The sequence below is a fragment of the Gossypium hirsutum genome, chromosome A06 (genome assembly GCF_007990345.1).
Source record: "Gossypium hirsutum isolate 1008001.06 chromosome A06, Gossypium_hirsutum_v2.1, whole genome shotgun sequence".
Taxonomy (NCBI): domain Eukaryota; kingdom Viridiplantae; phylum Streptophyta; class Magnoliopsida; order Malvales; family Malvaceae; genus Gossypium; species Gossypium hirsutum.
Window position 1 is genome coordinate 8126926 of NC_053429.1, and position 19162 is coordinate 8146087.

At 33.7% G+C, this 19162-nt stretch overlaps 2 protein-coding genes and 1 long non-coding RNA gene across 8 annotated transcripts; all 3 read right to left on the bottom strand.

The window, feature by feature from the left end:
* Positions 1 to 5242: 5242 nt before the first annotated feature.
* Positions 5243 to 6043, bottom strand: LOC121230392 (uncharacterized). Its single transcript, XR_005928364.1, has 2 exons — positions 5917 to 6043; positions 5243 to 5618 (listed from the first exon to the last, which is right to left on the bottom strand). It is a non-coding gene; the product is annotated as an uncharacterized lncRNA (long non-coding RNA).
* A 1843-nt stretch (positions 6044 to 7886) lies between these two features.
* On the bottom strand, positions 7887 to 11878 carry LOC121230393 (pentatricopeptide repeat-containing protein At1g64580). 3 transcript variants are annotated; one of them, XM_041115039.1, is made up of 5 exons: positions 11660 to 11871; positions 11414 to 11569; positions 9323 to 11312; positions 9097 to 9179; positions 7887 to 8263 (listed from the first exon to the last, which is right to left on the bottom strand). In XM_041115039.1, the coding sequence occupies exons 2-3, from the start codon at positions 11465 to 11467 to the stop codon at positions 9426 to 9428; spliced, it is 1941 nt and encodes a 646-aa protein (XP_040970973.1). In that variant the 5' UTR covers positions 11468 to 11569; positions 11660 to 11871; the 3' UTR covers positions 7887 to 8263; positions 9097 to 9179; positions 9323 to 9425. The 3 variants fall into 3 exon arrangements, with proteins under 3 accessions (XP_040970973.1, XP_040970972.1, XP_040970971.1); XM_041115038.1 differs by having other exon boundaries at positions 9323 to 11569; positions 11660 to 11876; XM_041115037.1 differs by having other exon boundaries at positions 9323 to 11878.
* Positions 11879 to 12657: 779 nt separating this feature from the next.
* On the bottom strand, positions 12658 to 15504 carry LOC121230394 (polyadenylate-binding protein-interacting protein 5). Of its 4 annotated transcripts, XM_041115043.1 has the most exons (4): positions 15268 to 15440; positions 14013 to 14444; positions 13818 to 13904; positions 12917 to 13079 (listed from the first exon to the last, which is right to left on the bottom strand). In XM_041115043.1, exons 2-3 carry the CDS (start codon positions 14439 to 14441, stop codon positions 13833 to 13835), a joined length of 501 nt encoding a protein of 166 aa, XP_040970977.1. In that variant the 5' UTR covers positions 14442 to 14444; positions 15268 to 15440; the 3' UTR covers positions 12917 to 13079; positions 13818 to 13832. The 4 variants fall into 4 exon arrangements, with proteins under 4 accessions (XP_040970974.1, XP_040970975.1, XP_040970977.1 ...); XM_041115040.1 differs by lacking the exon at positions 13818 to 13904 and having other exon boundaries at positions 12658 to 13079; positions 14013 to 14462; positions 15268 to 15504; XM_041115041.1 differs by lacking the exon at positions 13818 to 13904 and having other exon boundaries at positions 12658 to 13079; positions 15268 to 15461.
* Positions 15505 to 19162: the final 3658 nt, after the last annotated feature.

The window sequence follows — 19162 nt, forward strand, 5'->3', positions numbered from 1 at the left end:
TTATTTTCATAAAAGGACCTTAATTAATTGAAATCATTTCAGTCAATCTGGAAACCGATAAAACTTACCAACCAAGCATCACTACGGTACCCGTGCTAAGACAAAAGATATGGACCAAAGATTGGAAAGACTTAAACAACTTCAAAGAGAGATGCATGACCAATTACAAATGCAAATGCAAGAGCAACTGATGAAGATACAACAAGATATGAGAGACCAATTACTAGAGTCTCAAAGGAATATGATTAACCAGTTGTCCCAATTGCTGACTGAGGGGCTAGAAAAGAGGGAAAGCTCTATGATCAATGCTGGGGTGGACAATGAGGAGCTTCTCTATCCTCCAGGTTTCACTCCGACAAATGCACTGGCATGTCCGCAAGGTGTACCAATTATCAGAATTCAGAAAAATTAGGCCAGTACCTCAGCACCAGTGAATTATCTGATAGGCTTAGACTCTAATCCATGGGGCAATCCAACTACCCCTGTAGTTCCTGATTTGAACGAAATGGAAAAAGCAAATATGGAACTGCCAAAACAACTCGAGGATTGGTATAGGTGGTTGGAGGAAAAGTTCAAGGTGATGAAAAATACTGATGATTATCACAGAATTGACGCCAAGGACCTCAGCTTGGTTCCAAACTTAATACTTCCTTACAAGTTCAAGATGCCCGAATTTGAAAGGTATAACGGGACTAGCTGTCCCGAAGCTCACATTACTATGTTTTGCAGACGAATGACTGGGTATGTCAATAATGACCAATTATTGATTCACTATTTCCAAGAAAGTTTGGTTGGGGTAGCATCCAAATGGTACAACCAATTGAGCCGTACCCAGATCAATTCATGGAAAGATCTAGTACAAGCTTTCATGAAACAGTATAGTCATATGACGGATATGACTCTTGATAGGATCACTTTACAAAGCATGGAAAAGAAACCGAATGAGAGTTTTAGGCAATACGCCCAAAGATGGAGAGAGATAGCAACACAAGTCCAACCGCCTCTCTTGGAAAATGAGACCTCAATGCTTTTCATCTATACCCTGAAAGCCCTGTTCATTGACTATATGTTGGGAAGCACTGTTTTGAGTTTTTCAGATATAATAATGTCCGGTGAGATGATTGAAAATGCGGTAAGAAGTGGGAGGATAGATGTGGCAGAAAGCATTAAAAGGTCAACTATGAGAAATAAAGAGAATGAAGTGAACACCATGAGCATGCCTTCCAAATTGATCAACATAGACCAGTTAAGGGCTGTAATGACTAGTTATCAAGGCTCTTCAAGGTAGGAATTCAACTTGAGGCTAAAGTTTATGCCTATCCCGATGTCATATAAGGAATTGTATCAGAATCATATTGGGAAATCTGAATGACATATCCGAAGAGGGAATCGGGGAATAAAGGTTTCCAAACCTTTACATACTTGGGAGTGTTTTGAAAAATGGGACTGTGGAAGAGATCCCCGCATTTTTAGAGCTAATCTAGAGTAATATTCAAAACACGCTTGTTGCTTTAAGCCTAGAAGCAATAAGAATCCTTTTGTGAAATAGGCTTGTGTCCAAAATTTTTATTTCAATAAAATACATTTTGAGCAAATATTCTTTCATTCTTTATATATTCTTTTGTTTTTTGGACTGCCTTTTAAATATTGTTTTATTCTTCATTCATGGTCATACGATATCAATAATCATCCTTAGAATCATTTATTCTTTGGAAATATGCCTTTGTACCTATAATAGGTTCCCAGATATCAACGATATGAGCAACACTGTAACTGACTCCCTTTTGGGGTGAAATATGTGTTTAAGCGGGTCTTAAGACTTTGAAGGTGACAGAGATTGTAACTTATCTCCTGATTTGTTAGGAATGATAGAGTAGGATAAAAAATAGATCCTACTCTATAAAGGGTCAGTGGACATTACGAGCCTAGGAAAGAGGTGGAGGTCGAAGCCTAGCTCACCACAAAGACAAAGCGAATCTTCATTGAGTTATTCCAAGAAGGAGGTTTTCTCGTGATCATGTCAAGATATACCCGAGATATTAAGACCTGTGGACGATAAAAAATGTCTATATGGTGTCAGACGGACACATGTTAATAGCTTCACGGTAGCCACGCTAATCATGAGGTCTGGGTACTGTTGATCCACCATGGAAGGGGATTGCACCAGCTATTTAGTGAGACAAGATTCATGTGCCTTATTCATTTCTTCATAAGATTTTCTCTATGTAGGGCATAGATTTTATCAGGTTATTCACGTCTAATATACATCGATTTATCTTGGTAGTCGTCAATGATTTCATGAAAAGGGTGAAGGTCGCTTCATATGCCAATATTACAAGGTCGATAGTCATAAAATTTCAAAAAAATGTGCTAACAAGTAATGTCAGAAAAGATAACACAATTGCACAATGTCAAAATCTTGCAGTCTATCCAAAGATTAGGTACCATATCACAGTGTAGCAAAAGCAGCCAAAAAGGAAAATAAAAGTACAAAAAAGAAAAAAGAAAAACAATAAAATGAAGATTATAGTGAAAGGTGACCGAGACTTGTAAGGATTGGCATAAAGAAGTTACCATTTACCCTCTATGCTTATGGAATGTTAACCAGGATCTTTGCTAGGGCAACACATTGCTCATTGGTTTATGGGATAAAAACGTTATTGAAATTGAGATTCCTTATCTCCAAGCTTCGATTGAGTCAAGAATTGGATGAAGCGGAAGGATTCAATGAACTTAATTGAAGAGAAGAGGTTGAAAGTTACCCGTCATGGTCAAAACATACTAAAAACGAATTATGCAAGCTTATGACAGAAAGGATCGTCCTTGAGAATTCCACGAGAGGGACTTGGCATTGAAGATTTCTATACAAAGGACTTCAGAGGAAAGTGGATCCCAAATTGGGAAGGACCTTATGTAGTAAAGAAAGCCTTCCTAGAGAAGCATTGATATTGACCGAGACGGATGACAAAAACCTGCCCAATCTGGTGAATTCAGATTTAGTCACAATTAGTAGTTTCAAAAAAGGAAAAACACAAGAAAAAGAAAAGGAAAATAGGAGAGGCCAAGGCGAAAACCCACAAAGGGCGCCTTGAGGCCAAAGGGGATTTGAGTTGAAAACTCGAAAAGGGCGACTCAAATTTGGATCAAAGTGGGGTATACAGTAGTCTTGCTATGCCTAAATTAATAATGAAGAAGTATGCTATGTCTGGGGGCATCGACAAAGTGCTCCGGATCCCCTCAATATGGATTGAGCTCCAAGTGGTCCTCAAGAAGTTAGTACAGAGAAGCTCAAGCTGCGATATCTGGGCACTTAGTTTTCTATTTTACCTATTTTGGATTTGATATCTTTGATTATCTTATTCTTTTTAAGATACATCTCAATAAATTTAATTCTTAATTGCATTTGCCATCCTCAGTTAAATTACTTGCTTTGAGCTATGTTTCTGGTCCGTTGTTATGATCTTTTTCAAGTATTTTGCATTGAAATAATGATTAGTGGACTAATAATACTTTCATAAAAGGAGTTTCGCATTTTACTCTGGAAGTTTCTAAATAATACAAGAGCTTGAAACGGGACTATTGTTTAAAACTCACTAAGCTTAAGGGTTGGAAATATTTAAGCCCAAATTAAAATTATCTCCTTAGGTTTTCTGTCAAGGACATTGGTTGAGCAAAAAGGAAAATTACATTGGTGTTATAATCCCGGCAAAGAACGAGTAATGGAATTATTCTCGAGAAAAAGAAAATGGTATTCTGTATTCATGCAGATATCAGGTATATGCATCTGTTCATTACACCCAGGGAATGGTGTAACAAATTAAATTGATTGAAGATGATGAAAATCCTATACCTCTGAGTTACAGCAGGATGGATAGGAAAAATCAAATGATTACTCCCCTGAAGTTGCAATGGGAAGTATAAACTTTATGTCCTAAAAGGTACAGTGGAAGAGACTTTGAAACTACAGTGGGGCAAGTCAGTTGAGCAAAATGGGTTGTTTCTGTGGGTTTTCGTTGGAAATGCTAGTTGAGCAAAAAGGCAGCGTAATACGACAGTGATAAAACTCTGATGAATAACGAATGATGATACTTTAAGCTTTTAAAAAAGGAATCATTCTCATGACATTTTTACATTCATATCATTCATAGCGCATTTGATTAGGGGCATCTGATTCATTTTGATCATGGCATCTTAATCATTTGGCATAAACATAGGCATATGAAACCGAGTCTATAGGGCATGTTCCCCAGAGGACAGCGTAGGGACATCATTGAAGATATAAGTCTTATCTTCCTGAAGTTATAAGAAGCAGACTGAAAATTACAAATCTTATCTCCATGTATCGGCTATGGAGCAGATCAGAAATGGCGAGTCTTATCTCCATGTATCGGCTATGGAGCAGATTTTAGCCACAAGTCTTATCTTCCTGAAGTTGCAGGAAGCAGACCGAAAATTACAGATCTTATCTCCATGTATCGGCTGTGGAGCAGATCAGAAATGGCAAGTCTTATCTCCATGTATCGGCTATGGAGCAAATTTTAGCCCCAAGTCTTATCTTCCTGAAGTTGTAGGAAGCAGACTGAAAATTACAGATCTTATCTCCATGTATCGGCTGTGGAGCTGATTAAAAATGGCGAGTCTTATCTCCAAGTATCGGCTATGGAGCAGATTTTAGCCACAAGTCTTATCTTCCTGAAGTTGCAGGAAGCAGACTGAAAATTACAGATCTTATCTCCATGTATCGGCTATGGAGTAGATCAGGAATGGCGAGTCTTATCTCCATGTATCAGCTATGGAGCAGATTTTAGCCACAAGTCTTATCTTCCTAAAGTTGCAGATTTTAGCTACCGGCCTTATCTCTTTGAGGTAGTAAGAGAGCAGGTTGAAGATACGAGCCTTAACCCTTTAAACAGTAGTGGAGCAAACTGAAGATAGCGAATCTTATTTCCCTGAAGTTGCAATGAAACAAATTGAAGCTAAACAAACAGATCATAGCAAACCTTATCTCCCTGAAGTTTGCAGTGGAGCAGGTTAAAATGATAAGTCTTATCTCCCTGAAGATGTAGCGGAGCAGGCTCAAAATTACAAATTTTATCTTTCCGAAGTCGCAATGGAGCAGACTGAGGATATGGAGTGGATTAAAAGCACAATTTCTATACCCCTGAAGATGCAGTGAGTTGGAATGGGGCTACTTGAAGAAGATGGGCATAGAGAGGTTGAGATGTGGTAAGATCGAGCAAAATTGGCCTTTTTGTGGTCTTTGCTTCATTCTCGTTACACGACAACGAGCAAAGAGGGGCAGCTGTAAAACCCAATTTTTGCCCGGCCCAAATACCCAATTATAGTCCATACACACATAAAAGCAAAAATAATTAAAACCAAAAAAAGAAACCAATCTCAAAATTAAACAAGCCCAAATTGTAGTGGCCCAACTCCTTAACTGGCCCAAATGGCCTAAGCCAATAACACAAAATTCCAGCAACACTAAGGGTTCTGAAAACAGTTGGTGCTGTAGCCCCCACGATCAGCTTCCCACGCACGTCGGCACTCCCACACACGACCCCTAGCTCGCGCATCCATGCCCCACGATCGTGCACTCCTCCACGACATCACAACACCTGTAATTAGAGCAAAGAAATAGGTAGAAAATGTATGGTTTTTGGCTATAAAAACCTTCAATTTTTCATTGTAAAGAGGGGGTTCTGTTTTTTTTCCAGAGACAAATAGAAGAGCAATAGAACACAGATTCAAAAATTACCAGAGAATATACATTCAACAAGAATATACAAAAATCAAAAAGTAGAACAGTGCATTCCAAAGGCTCATTGTCGTTTCCATTCTCTTTTTCCCTTTTATTTTATTTTTATTCGAATTCAACACAAATACGAGGTATAAAAGGGAGGGGAAGGACCGTACCAGGGTTGTGCTTGCTTCACCGGCGGCCATAACGCGTGGGTCTTTGACAGAGGTGGCGTCGGTCGAATAGGGGAAGGAATAAGAGGTTTTAAGGTTTTTTTTTTTTAAAAGAACAAAAAGTTAAAATGTTCTTTAAATATAAAAATGGTTTAATTGATAGAAGTGAAACAGCATTTGGGGTGGGGTGGGGTGGGGTGGGGTGGGGTAGGGGGGGGGAGCGTGTTGACCCATTTGCCAGGCTGGGTCCACGCATTTTACCTTGAATGGGTAATTTCGTGGCCAGTCCTCCCCTTTTGCACTAGTGTTCGATTGAGCCCTTTCCATAGTTTCTTTAATTCTTTTAAATTGTTCTAGGAATTTGCGCGAGTGTTCATCTTAGTTCGTGCTGAAAGAGTCCGTTTTGGGGTTTGGTTAATTCGCATTTTTACACCCCAAACGTTGGAGCGCATTTTACTTTGGCTCAAAATTCTGTTTAAATGGTTTGTTTTGTTCATAAATTGTCCCTTTAATTTTGTTTTTCTTCCAGTTAAGTTCTTTATTCATTTTTTTATAAAATAAGAATATATTGTTTTAATATATAGTTTTGTTTAACAAAATTGATATATTTATTTTTGTATATATTATTTTAACAAGAAGAATATATTGTTTTTTTTATGTGCATATTTATTTGTTCTTTTTCCAAAATACTCTCATATATTATTTTGTATTTATATACTTAGCTTATATTAAGTTTTCTTTATTTCATGTATGTGTAACTTATATTAAGTTTTTTTTTTTTTTACTCTAAGTGTACATTATTGACTTCCTTTTATTTCATGTAAATATTTTCTCTTAAATTTATAATTTATATATTCTTTTAAATTTATTTATGTATAATTTGGTTCTCTCTTAGGGATCTTATTTTATTTTATTTTTTTATATTTTAAATACTTTAGTATCTTTGTATATGCATTTTTTTCCATTTTCATATATGTATCCTTAATCAAATTAATTTGTTTTACTTGTTATTATGTTATGTATTATTTATTTCGCATTTCTTCTTGCATATTATATATATTAATAATTATTTATATATTATCAATTTTTAATACATATAAGCTATTTAAATTCTAACATATATTATCCCTTTGTATATTGTTCATATAGTTTTTAAATTGTTTTGCGTTATATTAGTTCCTAGTTTTCATGTTTTGTTGTGTATCATGTGTTTTTCTTTGGTTTTTAATTCGTATTCACGTATTACTGTTTCATGTTTATAATTATGTTTTATTTATTTCTTGTTATGGCATCATGATTTAAAATTCTAACTTATCTCCCAATATCAATTGTTTTTACCTTCAAGTAAATCAAGCGAATATATTTTGAGCCGGTTTCACAATTATTTATTCACAAACTCTTCAAAATAAGGCAATGTTTCGTGTTTGGAAATTCGAGAAAACGTGCCTAACGTGTTAGGTTTCGCTTTTCCGTTTTTCCAAATAGCGGAGTACCATTTTAAGAGTTCGTTGCGTGTTTTAAAAATTTTAAGATGATCTCAATTTTTAGACGCTTAAAGTATCATGTCCTAACATATTGGATGTGATATTTTATTTCTTTGGAGCGAGAGAACCTTAAAATCCATTTCGAATTGTTCATACTTTTTTAAAGGAATCGTATTTTGAATCTTTTCCAAATTTTCAATGATAGGACATTAAATAATCAATTGGTGCCAATTTTGGGCATTACGAGGGTGCTAACCCTTCCTCATGCATAACCGACTTCCGAACCCATTTTCTCAATTTTCGTAGACCTAAAATTATTGTTTTAGTAAATTAAATATTTTATTAAAATGATCAACCTCAAGATGATCAGATTACACCTTAAAAAAGGATCGGTAGCGACTCCATAATTCGTTTTTAAAGTCGATCCCTTTTTTTTTAAAAAATGGTTTCGACATAATATGTATGATATATTCATGGACATTCAAGAAATGCTAATCAGATAGTTATTCTGATTTTTTATATAAAGAGATGGTACAACCAATGATAAAGCAAATCATTAGCATTAGCATTAACCCTAACCCACATGCCGTCTCTTCAGCTTAAGGAATGAAAGAAACTCTGTGGGAAATCAATAGATAGGTAAAATGGTAGAAGGAAAAGAGATGCCATGGTTAACTAGCTGACAGACCGCAATTCGCAAAGGTGATTCTGACTTCTAAACCATGGTAGTCAGCTCCCTACCAGTAACCGCCGTACCAACCAGTATGTACTGTTTTGACCCTAAGCTAGTCCAATCCAATCCCAGATCAGACCCCTGATTTGAGTTGGTAATTCAGCTTCTGCCGTTTTATGCCCTGGTCTGATTCCTGTTCATCATCATAACCATGTTCAAAATCGAAATCATATTCTAGTAAGATAGGATACTATAAAGTAGAATCAGTTCTCATAGCTAAAAATCCTACTAGAACAAGAAAGATACTAAAAGAAGTGATGAAGTTTTCTACAAAACAGAACATGTTATAAAGTTGTCAATTCTTTCCATATCAAGCCAGCCATCTGACATCTACTGTATTTGAAGCATATTATTTGAAATGCAGAATATTAAGGCTACTGTTTTGTTAAGGTGAAAGCACCTGTCAAGCCCACCTATTATAAAGACAGATTCAAGTAAGTTCTACTATTAAATAGATCAATTCAATCCTCGTACTAGTAAAAATAAATCAAATAAGAATAAATTTAACAGTCAAACATTTATTGCTTAGAAAATAACATAAATTTTTTTTCATTTGCAATTCTGTTCCAAACAGAAGATTTTATTTACAGAACCATAAAAGCTTTAAAAATATTAACTCTGTTAAAATTTGCCCTTATTTTATTTTTTTTAATAGTATAGGGTCTTAGTTGATTCATTTAATAGTACAAGAACAAATTTGAATCAGTCTCTATATGGAGGGATTTGATAGGTATAGTTAACATTTACCAATAAGAATAATATGAGGTTAAATCCTAAGCAACTCCATTCTCACCATAATTTTTAAAAAAAATGGTAGTATATATAAAAGTCTATTTATCAAAAAAAAAATGAAAAAAAGAGAGTAATATCATGAGAGTTAAGAGATCCTTGGGTAAATATTACATTAAGGGGTGTGGCCAAAGGGAACGAATTAGAAAGAGAGAAGAATACACACACATCACCTACCCTCCATTTAAGATGTTTGGCATGAGATGCTCTCGATGGAAAAAAGATCGATGCTCCCGAAAGCAAGGACTTTCCCTCTTCAACTGCACACGAGAACAAGAGAAAACATGTGAGGTTGATTCTCAATATTAATGATTTACGTGTCTTTTCTCTGGTGAAAAAACATCAACACATAGATTCAACAAAAAGTATCTTCTTTTGGCCATTAATTAAGAACTTTTCATACCTGATTCAGGCTTGAACCTTCATAAATGTTCTTAGAAAAGACCAAGCGAGCCATAATTCGCTTCAAGCAATCATATGAAAAGAAACTTCAAAAACTAAATAAATCAGCCAGCTATTGTCTTTTGATCTGTTTCTTTCTGAAAGTCATTACTTATCACCCAATCTAGAACTTTAGCGACTTTAGGAAATCTCTTCATCGAACCATTTGAAACTGCTTGGCTAAGGATCCCTAGAGTTACCTCATCAGGTTGAAAGCCCTGCACTACCATGGCTTTAAGTAACAAGAGGATGTCCCAAAACTTGCCTCTCTGAAATATTGCATGTAATAGGGTATTGAAAATTACAACACTAGGAATAAGGCCCCTCTCTAGCATTTGATTCCACAGTTGGAGAGCAGCTGATATCTTCCCTTCTTTACACAGGCCACTAATTAATGAACCATAGGTAAAAACATCCGGTTTCAGTCCCTGTCTCTTCATTTCCCCTAACAGTTGACCAACCAGAAGGTGATTGTGCTCTCTTATAGAAGCATGGATGAGAATGTTGTATGAAGTCACATCAGGAAGGCACTGGGTGTTTCTTAAATTCTGGAAAATCCGGTATGCAGTTCCAAGTAACCGGTTCTTGCAAAGGTTATGAAGCAGCATATTTAAGGTGACTACAGGTGGAGTAGGACTATTATACATCATGGACTCCACTAACTTCAAACACTCTGAAAAATTTCCACTACTGCAGAGATATCGAACCAAACAAGTTAAACTGAAAATATTAAGCTTCATGTCTTCATACCTCATATGATACAAGATCCTTTGGATTATTGCAGAGTTTCCTAGCCTGCATGCAGTAGACAAAATTGCATTGAAAGTGACCGCATCAGGCCCATTCACATCCCACTCAAAATGGTACAAAAGCTCCAAGGCCTCATTAATATTTTTTTCTTTACAAAAACCACTCAAGATAGTATTATATGACACATTGTTTGGCTTAAAGCCAACTTTCATCATGCGCTTCAACTGAGACAATGCTTCTCTTGATTTATTCTCTTGACATAAACATCGGAAGTAAATATTATAGACAGCAACATCCACAGTTCCATTGGAAAATATATCAAGCAATAGTTCACATGCATCCCCGACTTTTCCTATTTTGAGCAGGCCTCCACACAAAGCAGCATATGAATATGAATCCGGAGAAAGACCTTTTTGATCCATCACCTGAATTAACTCAGAAATGTCATCTAGTCTATCTCTATGGCAAAGCTCACGAAGAATGACATTATAAGTAAGCAGATCAGGGTTACAACCTTCCCTTTCCATCCTACTGATGAAGTCCATAGCCTCCTCAAACTTCCCATTATCAAAAAGAAACTTAACAATTATCGTGTATGTAATCACATTAGGCTTACAACCATTACTTTGCATGAAATCCAGCCATTGAAAAACATTATCTTGCAGGCCTTCTCTACAGAACCCATAAATCAAAGCAGTATAGGAACACACATTATGAACAAACCCTTTCTTCTTCATCAAATAAAACAATTGCAAAGCAGTATAACTTCGACCGGTCTTGCATAAAGCCCATAGAATAGGATTGTAACAATATACACTATAAACATAACTCTTTCTCAAAAGAACAGAGAACACAAAACATGCATCAGAAACCATCCCAGCATCACAAAGCATTAAAATAAATTTATTCAAAGTTGGTTCTATTGGGTGATAATCATACCTCAACATGAGCTCAAAAACAACAAGACCATCAAGTAAATTCCCTACTTTGACAGCCATTTTCAACGTTTTTGATAAAGAAGTAAAGGATGGCACAAAATGATTTCTATACATCTCTTCAACAATAAAAATTGCATGTTTCAGATCACCAAGAAGTAACATTCCATTAAGAAGGGTATTAAAAGTGGATGCAACTGGTGGAGGACCAAATCTCTTCATCCCGGTATACATTTCAACCAACTCTTGCCAACACGCGTTCTTAGACTTCAAGTAAAAGTACATCAAAGCATTACAATCATACACAGTTGGTTTCCCATCAATGTTTTTCATCAAATTTAGAGTAGAGAAAGCATTGCTAAAGTCACCTGAGATAGCATAACTCTGCATCCTCCGTTGTAATTCAGGATAGTCGGAAACATGGGTATCGATTTCTTTGAAGTAATCTACTGTATTTAGAGCACATGAAGTAGAAAACCAAGCTAGAACACGAAACTTTCTGCAAACTCTACATGAATAAGTAACTGCAGAAGACAAACAAAAAGGCATGGAAGTTTGAATAAAAAATTTGAACTTGGGAGATACAATTGCATTTAATAAATATTTGTAGGTACCCTTTCGCAGCGGAAACAAAGAAGAAAGAAGAAAGGGGAATAGAAGAGAAGAGAAGAAATGGTCATTTTTAACGGTGGAACTGAAACAGAAGACAAGGGTTTATGTATTAAAAGGAAAAGGAACACGAAAAGGGGGTTTAGTGGCTGAGTTTAGACTCAGAAGAGCAAATGGGTGCCAGGCCTTCCATTACATGGGTTTGGGCTTCTTTTCTTTTACGGATAAAATTTGATAGACCTTGTACTAATAATTAAATTGCATTTTACTTTTTTACTCACAAATTGGGTAAGTTTATCTTTTTACATTAAATTAAATTATAAGTAAGTCTTTTATTAAAAAATTTATCAATTTTTATTATTAAAAACTGATTATACGTGTCATTTTAACAAATAGAGACTAATTTTTAATAATAAGAATAGATGAATTTTTTAACAAAAGGACCAATTTTTTAATTTAAGGTGTAAAAATCAATTTGTCAATTTTTTGAATAGAAAAAAAAATACACTTTAACTACCTTTAAAAGGACTTCCATGATATTTTTACTTTCTTTTAACCTTTTTCTCACACTTTCTTTTTCTGGATTCCCAATTTCCCATCGTTTCTAGAGTTTAAACAGGAAAATAAATAATTATAACTGCATTTGAAACTAGTAAGAAGCGGATTGAGTCTTGATTTAGTTGATGCAGTAATCTCAGCATTTAAATGCTTAATATATTTTATTTTTTTTAAGGGTTTAAGTTTTTCAAAAGTCACTATACTAATATGTAAAGTTCATTTTAATCTTTTTATTAAAAATTGCTTCAAATTATTTTTTAATTTATACATTAAAAATATAACTTAAACAAAATATATTATAATTTATCCATAACTCTGACTTGACTCGTAAAGAAGACTTACGAATTGAAATATAACCAAACAAATCACATGACAATTGGCAGATTTTATACAAATTTATAACACCATGAACGCAATGCATGTAAAACCAAAACAACAATAAAGAAACAGGGAAGAATCATTTTCATTCTTGAAAACTATGTTTTGCATGTTAACTGCAGAAAGGAGCTTTTCCATCAATCAAATTAAAGCTCACAACTGCAGTATCAGTTTAGGCAAGACAAGCAACATACAACTATACAACATAAACAATCTTTCAAATGTTATAGCATTTACCATATTTCTCAGATTTTAAGAAAGCCCCTACTTGTTGTGTATATATCTATACCACAAACACTGAAATATATCCTTTCAGGAAGTCGATCATGAGGCAACAGCAGATTCTGCACCGCCTGATGAAGAAGCACTGGTTTCACCCGCCATGTTCTTCAGTTTAAGACCAACACAGGTTGCTGAAGACCCGTATTCTGAGACATCACCAATATCCAAAGAGTCGGGAAGAGTTTCAGATGACTCAACAGTGTGCATCTGAACAAGACAACAATCCCATGAATACCAAGAGAAATTTTAAGTACACATTTTGCAAAATTATCAACTAATTAAAAAAATCAACATGACATATACTCCAGAAATTATTTCCAACAAAGTATACCATCAGAAACAAAAACTTCTTTTTTACATTTTTCAGTGAAAGTCATATACAAATTAAACATTTAGCTCAGTGTGGTGTAGCCCTACGTGAAATACTGATAAGCTGAACAAACTGCATAAAGAATTTGTCATACAACGATCAAAAACCAAGTTTGCTGCATGAGGGAAAAGCCCAGACCAGCATCCTTAATCTACCCAATTAGCAGAAATTATTAACAGAATAACCTAACATAGAATCCTCACTTTGGACATATTGAACTAACAGTAACATGATTGCGAATAAAAACAAGTACACAATGACATACTACTTATGGTAAGAACCAAAAATCCATATGAAAAATCAATCACATGACGAATGTACGAGATAAGATGAAAGCATGAAAAGAGCGGGAACCAAAAGATCTTTCACTTCAGTCACCAAACATGATGATGAGATCAGAAGTTGCACAAAAGTAATGAAGAAGAAAACCGTGGCTACACCACAATGGGCCAAAAATGGAGTAAGATCCCGAACTCTTTGATCAGACAATTATTAGTCGAAGCCAAAAATATAAAATCAGGTTAAATATGTAATTAGACAATAAAAATCAGAAAATTATGCTGGAATTCAATTACTTCACTATTAGCAGTTCATAGCGGGACACTTGGAGATGTGCATGATAGAACAGCAGGAGGGGAGCTCAAACATTCATCCTCCCAAGGCTTAAGAAAAGAAAAACTCACAATGAGAAGGAATGAAGGAAAGCAATCCACCAATATCAGGCTCACGATGATATTCATAATTATAAAATAAACAAAGGTCAAATTTACCTCAAGTTGGTTCAGCATATCAACAGTGGCTTCAAAGTCTCCATCATTTGCCAAGTAGACATCCAAAAGAGACTCATTGGACAGACCAGGAAATGACATGCGAAGATACTCCAAATCCATGTCAAATTCTTCATCCACAATCTGCTTGTCAGTCATTTCACCAGGATTGTGCATCAAAGAACCATGAGCAGGATGGCTTTTCACTGCAGAACCTTCTGCAACCTGGTGCTTTTCAGTACCATAGGCTGAAGAGCCAAGAGAAGCATTGCTACTGTGTGGGTTATATGCAAAGTGTGAGGAAGGTTTGAACCAAGCATTCTCATTGCTGTGTTTAATATCTTTGGCTGTCACATTATCACTGGCCTCCCTTTTGGCAAGAGGTATGTATGATGCTGCATATGGGTTCAATGAAGAAACTCCGGGCTTCATTGCCTTCATGGACAAAGAACACTATTCATTTAGACAACCATTATTAGAATGAAGTAAATCATTAATTTTCCCAAAGAGGAAAATTTAATAAGAGTTCAACCTATAAGCAAAGTAGCAAAATGAAAGGAAACAACCATCGAAAGCACCAAAGAATTAAAAACCAAAAGAGTAGATTGTTTGTAAATTGTAATAAACACTGAATTTGGGTATGATTTATTATAAGACATGGATACCAAGTCGACCATTTTATAGATTGAAAACAAGCAACACCTAAAATCCATCAAGCAACTAAAAAGAACTCTACTTACGAGATGCTGAGTTATGACTGTTTCTCATCAAATAACAAAATTACTTTAACCATAACAATAATCAGATTTATTGAAAATAAACATTTACAATGGATAAGCCTCTTCTTAATACAAATACACACGTTCAATCAGCTCGATCATATGAATTTTTCTATCAAAGCTTTTCTGTAATGCAAAATCCAACAAAAACATTTTGATCAAACTCTTAGGATTAAACAATAAATAATCACTAGATAAAATGGGAAAAAAGCATAATTCCTTAAAATTTTAAATATATATCAAAAGAGCAACTACTAACAAAAATTCGGGTAAGCTTTTAGTTCTTCGATTATGTTTTCCAATTCAAATCTCGAGAAGATCAACCAAAAAGAAGGGATAAAATATCAAAAATCAAAGATTAGGAAGAAAATTTGAACGAGAAATAAAGAAGAAAATCGATAAAAATACTGCAAAAGGGGAAAAAAGATTCCGTAATGATATGATAAGAAAAGGAGAAGGTAAGTCGAAAGATAAATTACCTAAAATGTTCGAAGAGATTGAAGATCGTCTGAAGAAAGAAATAGAAAAAAGGGCAAGAAGAAAAAAAGATTGAAGAGATCGGCGATTAGAATGGAAAGCAATAATGAAATGCTTTTTAGCGAGGAGGGGAGAGGAGACTACTTGACAAGCAGTGACGTCCGCGTCCAGTTTGGAAACAGACCTAACTTCCATCTCAGCTCGGATTACAAATTCATGACGTGGAATATGCTTGAACCGGGTAAATCCTTATCCACCAACTTTTAAATTTTATCCTCCGGTGTAAATAATACCCTTTTTTTTATAATTTAAATAATACCCTTTAAACTTATATCAATTTCAAAAATGGGAAAAACTCACTATTTTCAAAATCGAATAATATCAAGTTAGATCAATTGAAATATTGATTCGAAATAAAAGATTAGATCAATTGATATCCACTAGTCGACTCCGACTGATTGGACTGAATTAAAAAATTAAATTAATTGGATTTTAAATCCTTTTTTATTTTTATTTTTAATTTATGATTTTTAATAATTTATGCAATTAATCAAACTAAACCAATCAAATTAAGAATAAATGATTTAATTGATTCAACAACTAATCTAATTTTAAAAACTTTAAAAAAATTCATGCGTTTTTCAAAAATCACCGCGACGATGAATTAATATTAAAAATTTAAAAATCATACGATGTTATTTATGAAAACATTGTCAATTTTTTTTTCTATCCCCACTTCACTTTGAGTAAATAGATAATAACTTATATTAATTTAAATAAATAAAAGTTAAAACATTTTTTTTTCTGAATATCAATTCTTTTTATTAAATCAAATGGCAAATGATTGTGTTAGATATAGATTATTTTAAGTCAATTTATGGTTACAATCCTTCTACTATATTTAAATTTAGGATTTAGTGTCTATATTTTAGTTTGACATAATTTGGTTTTGCCATGTAATATCATAAATTATTCAAATATTTAACACCCTTAATTTTTTCGATTAAAATGTTGAAGCCAATATTTTTTAAAAAACACTCATTCAAACTTATCATGTCAAAATAGATTTTATTTTTATGTTAGAAATATTTTTTTAATCATCATTTTAATTGGAATAATACCAAATGTTAGTATAATAGAGACATTAAAATTGAAAATTTATCATTGTCTTACAATGATTTCAATAATTGACAGATTTAAAAAAAACATTTATTACAATTTATGGTGTCAAAATGTTTTTTTATTAAAATAATACTTCTTAAAAAATTAATATCAACAATTTAATTTAAATATTAATACTATGAACTAATTAATAATATTATAAAAATATAAAAATTAAATTATGTTAAAAATTAAAATATAAAAATTAAATATCAATTTTTACATAATAAATAAAATTATATAAAAATGAGAGTCATGGGAAACACATTCTAACTTTACATGAAAGGAATGCCCCAAGGGCTTTTCTCCATGGGAATTATCTAGTTCCTTTATTTTATTCTTTTAATCATCATAATATATTAAATTTCAATTTTGGTCCTTCTATTATGCTCACATTTAGTAATTTAGTCTGTAGAATTTATTTGATATAAATTCATTATCTATTTTTACAATTCCATTAATTAACCAAAACAGTTAACATCCTTAATTATTACTGCTACAAGACCATGTGAATTTTTCTTAAAAATATTTTCTAACACAAGTATAATGGATATTTAAAAGAAATTGATATTAGCATTTTAATAAAAAATAATTAAGAGTGTAAATTATTTTGACTAATTAATGATATTATAAAAGTAATGGAATCAAATCATGTCAAATTGAAGTATAGATATCAAACCTTCAATTTAAACATAATAGAAGGATTGCAACCATAATTTAACCTAAAACAATTATGCTTAACATGTTAAATTATCATTTGATTTAATAAAAAAAATTTACTTTTATTTAAAATATTGTTTTTAATTAAATTTAAACATGGTAGAACTGAGATTCTACAACCATATATTTGCAACCATGATTCTGCTGATTTTACAGTCTCGGTTTTTCAGCCTTGATTCTACAATCTTGATTTTGTAGCCATGGTTCCATAGTGGTGATTCTGCAGCCCAAATTCTGTAAGCCTAGTTATGTAGTCCTCATTTCAAGTTCAAGTTTAAACCCCCACACTTGTCTTCTCAGTTACATATCTGCCATTTTTGTTTTTGAGTTTTACTTATCATATGTTATTTTAGGGTTTTCTTCTCTTATGTTGTTTGCGGTTTCATTTTTGTTCTTTGGTGCAACTCCCGTGTTGTTTACGAGTTTCATTTCTATGGAGTTTCGGCTCTCTTTCATGTTGTTTTTTAATACAACTCCTATATTATTGTGGGTTTCATTTATTTAGAGCTCCAATTCTCTTTTTTGTTGTTTTTGGATGCAACTCAGCGACCTATGTAGCTCTACTCTATAATTCTCACATTGTAGCCTTTGTGGCTTCCTGTAGATACATTATGTAGCTTCTTATAGCTTCTTACGGCTATGGTTTTTTGCCATGATTATTTTTGTGTGTGCATATGATATGTTAGTTTTTTGTTTTTTTTTTTTCAAATCTCACCCTGTAACCTATGCTTCTTACAGCTTGTTGCAGCTTCGACTGAACTGTGGCTTTTCACCATTTCATTTTTAGGTGCATACATGTTAGTTGTTTTCAGCTTCCTGCTGCCTTAAGCTTCTTGTCCTTTCAACTCCTTGTAAGCTCCTTGAAACTCCGGTTCAACCTTTGCTTTTCTTTGTTTTTGGCTCCACATATGTTATGAAGGTTTCTTAGCAGCCTCTTTAATGCACGCACAAAGGTCTTACCAAGTCAAGATAAACTTTCTTTTTTAAGAAGATCGGTTACAAAGACAAGGTCCAAGCAAATTCAAGCCAGTTAAATTTATATATGTACTATCATGTGTCCATGGGTTTACAAAGCTGCCAAGAAGAATTGAAGCTTGCTTGGAGGACTTCACTAGTAGTGGAAGACCCAAAATCTTGAAGAAAGTCGTTTTAGGAGTTTATAAAAGAATCCCTACCTTAGAGTTTTTGGCCAGTTTAATTAGGTCAATTATTTAAGAAAAACTAGCAACAACTTATCTTGAAAGACATCTTTTGTACAATTCAACAAGCCACAACTAGTAAAAGGCAAAGCTCTCCAAGTAAGTTTTTGACTTGGCCAGGCCTTTGTGCATGCATCACTCCTATAGCTTTGCCTTTATTATCTCTCAATCTTGTTCTACCGAGCAGTTTAAACTTTTGCTCCTAAGCGCTCCAAAACACAAACTTAACTGTAGAGTTTGGTAAAGCAGAACTATCGCAGGGGTTACTATGACACCCAACAAAAAATGCTCTCCTACACAAAGTTTGGTTGAGAAAAAAATCCTCAACAGAATACAATATTGTCAAACAAATTGGCTTCCACAAAAATACTCTTAGACAGAGAGTTTAGTATAACAAAAGTCATTAATGAGATACGATAACAATTTAATTACCACAAATATTTCGATATAATTAATTGGTTGAGCACAAATCATTCACGAGATTCAACTACTTTTCTACCGCTCTTTTTATCCTCAATCTTCTTATTTAGTAATATATTTTATTCTCATCTTAATCTTCCATAGGTCATTTTATAACCCATCTTAGACAAAAATGGGGACTATTTGCTAAATCAATGAGGCCACATGAAAAAGTTGGATTCTTCTCTTTACAATAAATAGAAGCTTTTGCATGAGCTATTAACATCTTTAACAAATATGAAGTATCACATTAATCATTAGTAAAGTGTGAGCTATTAACATCTTTAACAAATATGAGACATCATATCAACCAATCATTAATCGGTCAACAGAGTTGGTTAACACACATGGACAAAAA

What these genes read in the sequence shown, in the direction of transcription:
- LOC121230393 (XM_041115037.1), bottom strand. Translation starts at nt 11,594, where the DNA reads ATGCCTTTTTGTTTGTCTTCTGCAGTTACTTATTCATGTAGAGTTTGC.
- LOC121230394 (XM_041115040.1), bottom strand. Translation starts at nt 14,450, where the DNA reads ATGAAGGCAATGAAGCCCGGAGTTTCTTCATTGAACCCATATGCAGCA. An exon ending in ATATGCTGAACCAACTTGAG is followed by an intron (nt 13,080 to 14,012) that starts GTAAATTTGACC and finishes TGTCTTGTTCAG; the next exon opens with ATGCACACTGTTGAGTCATC.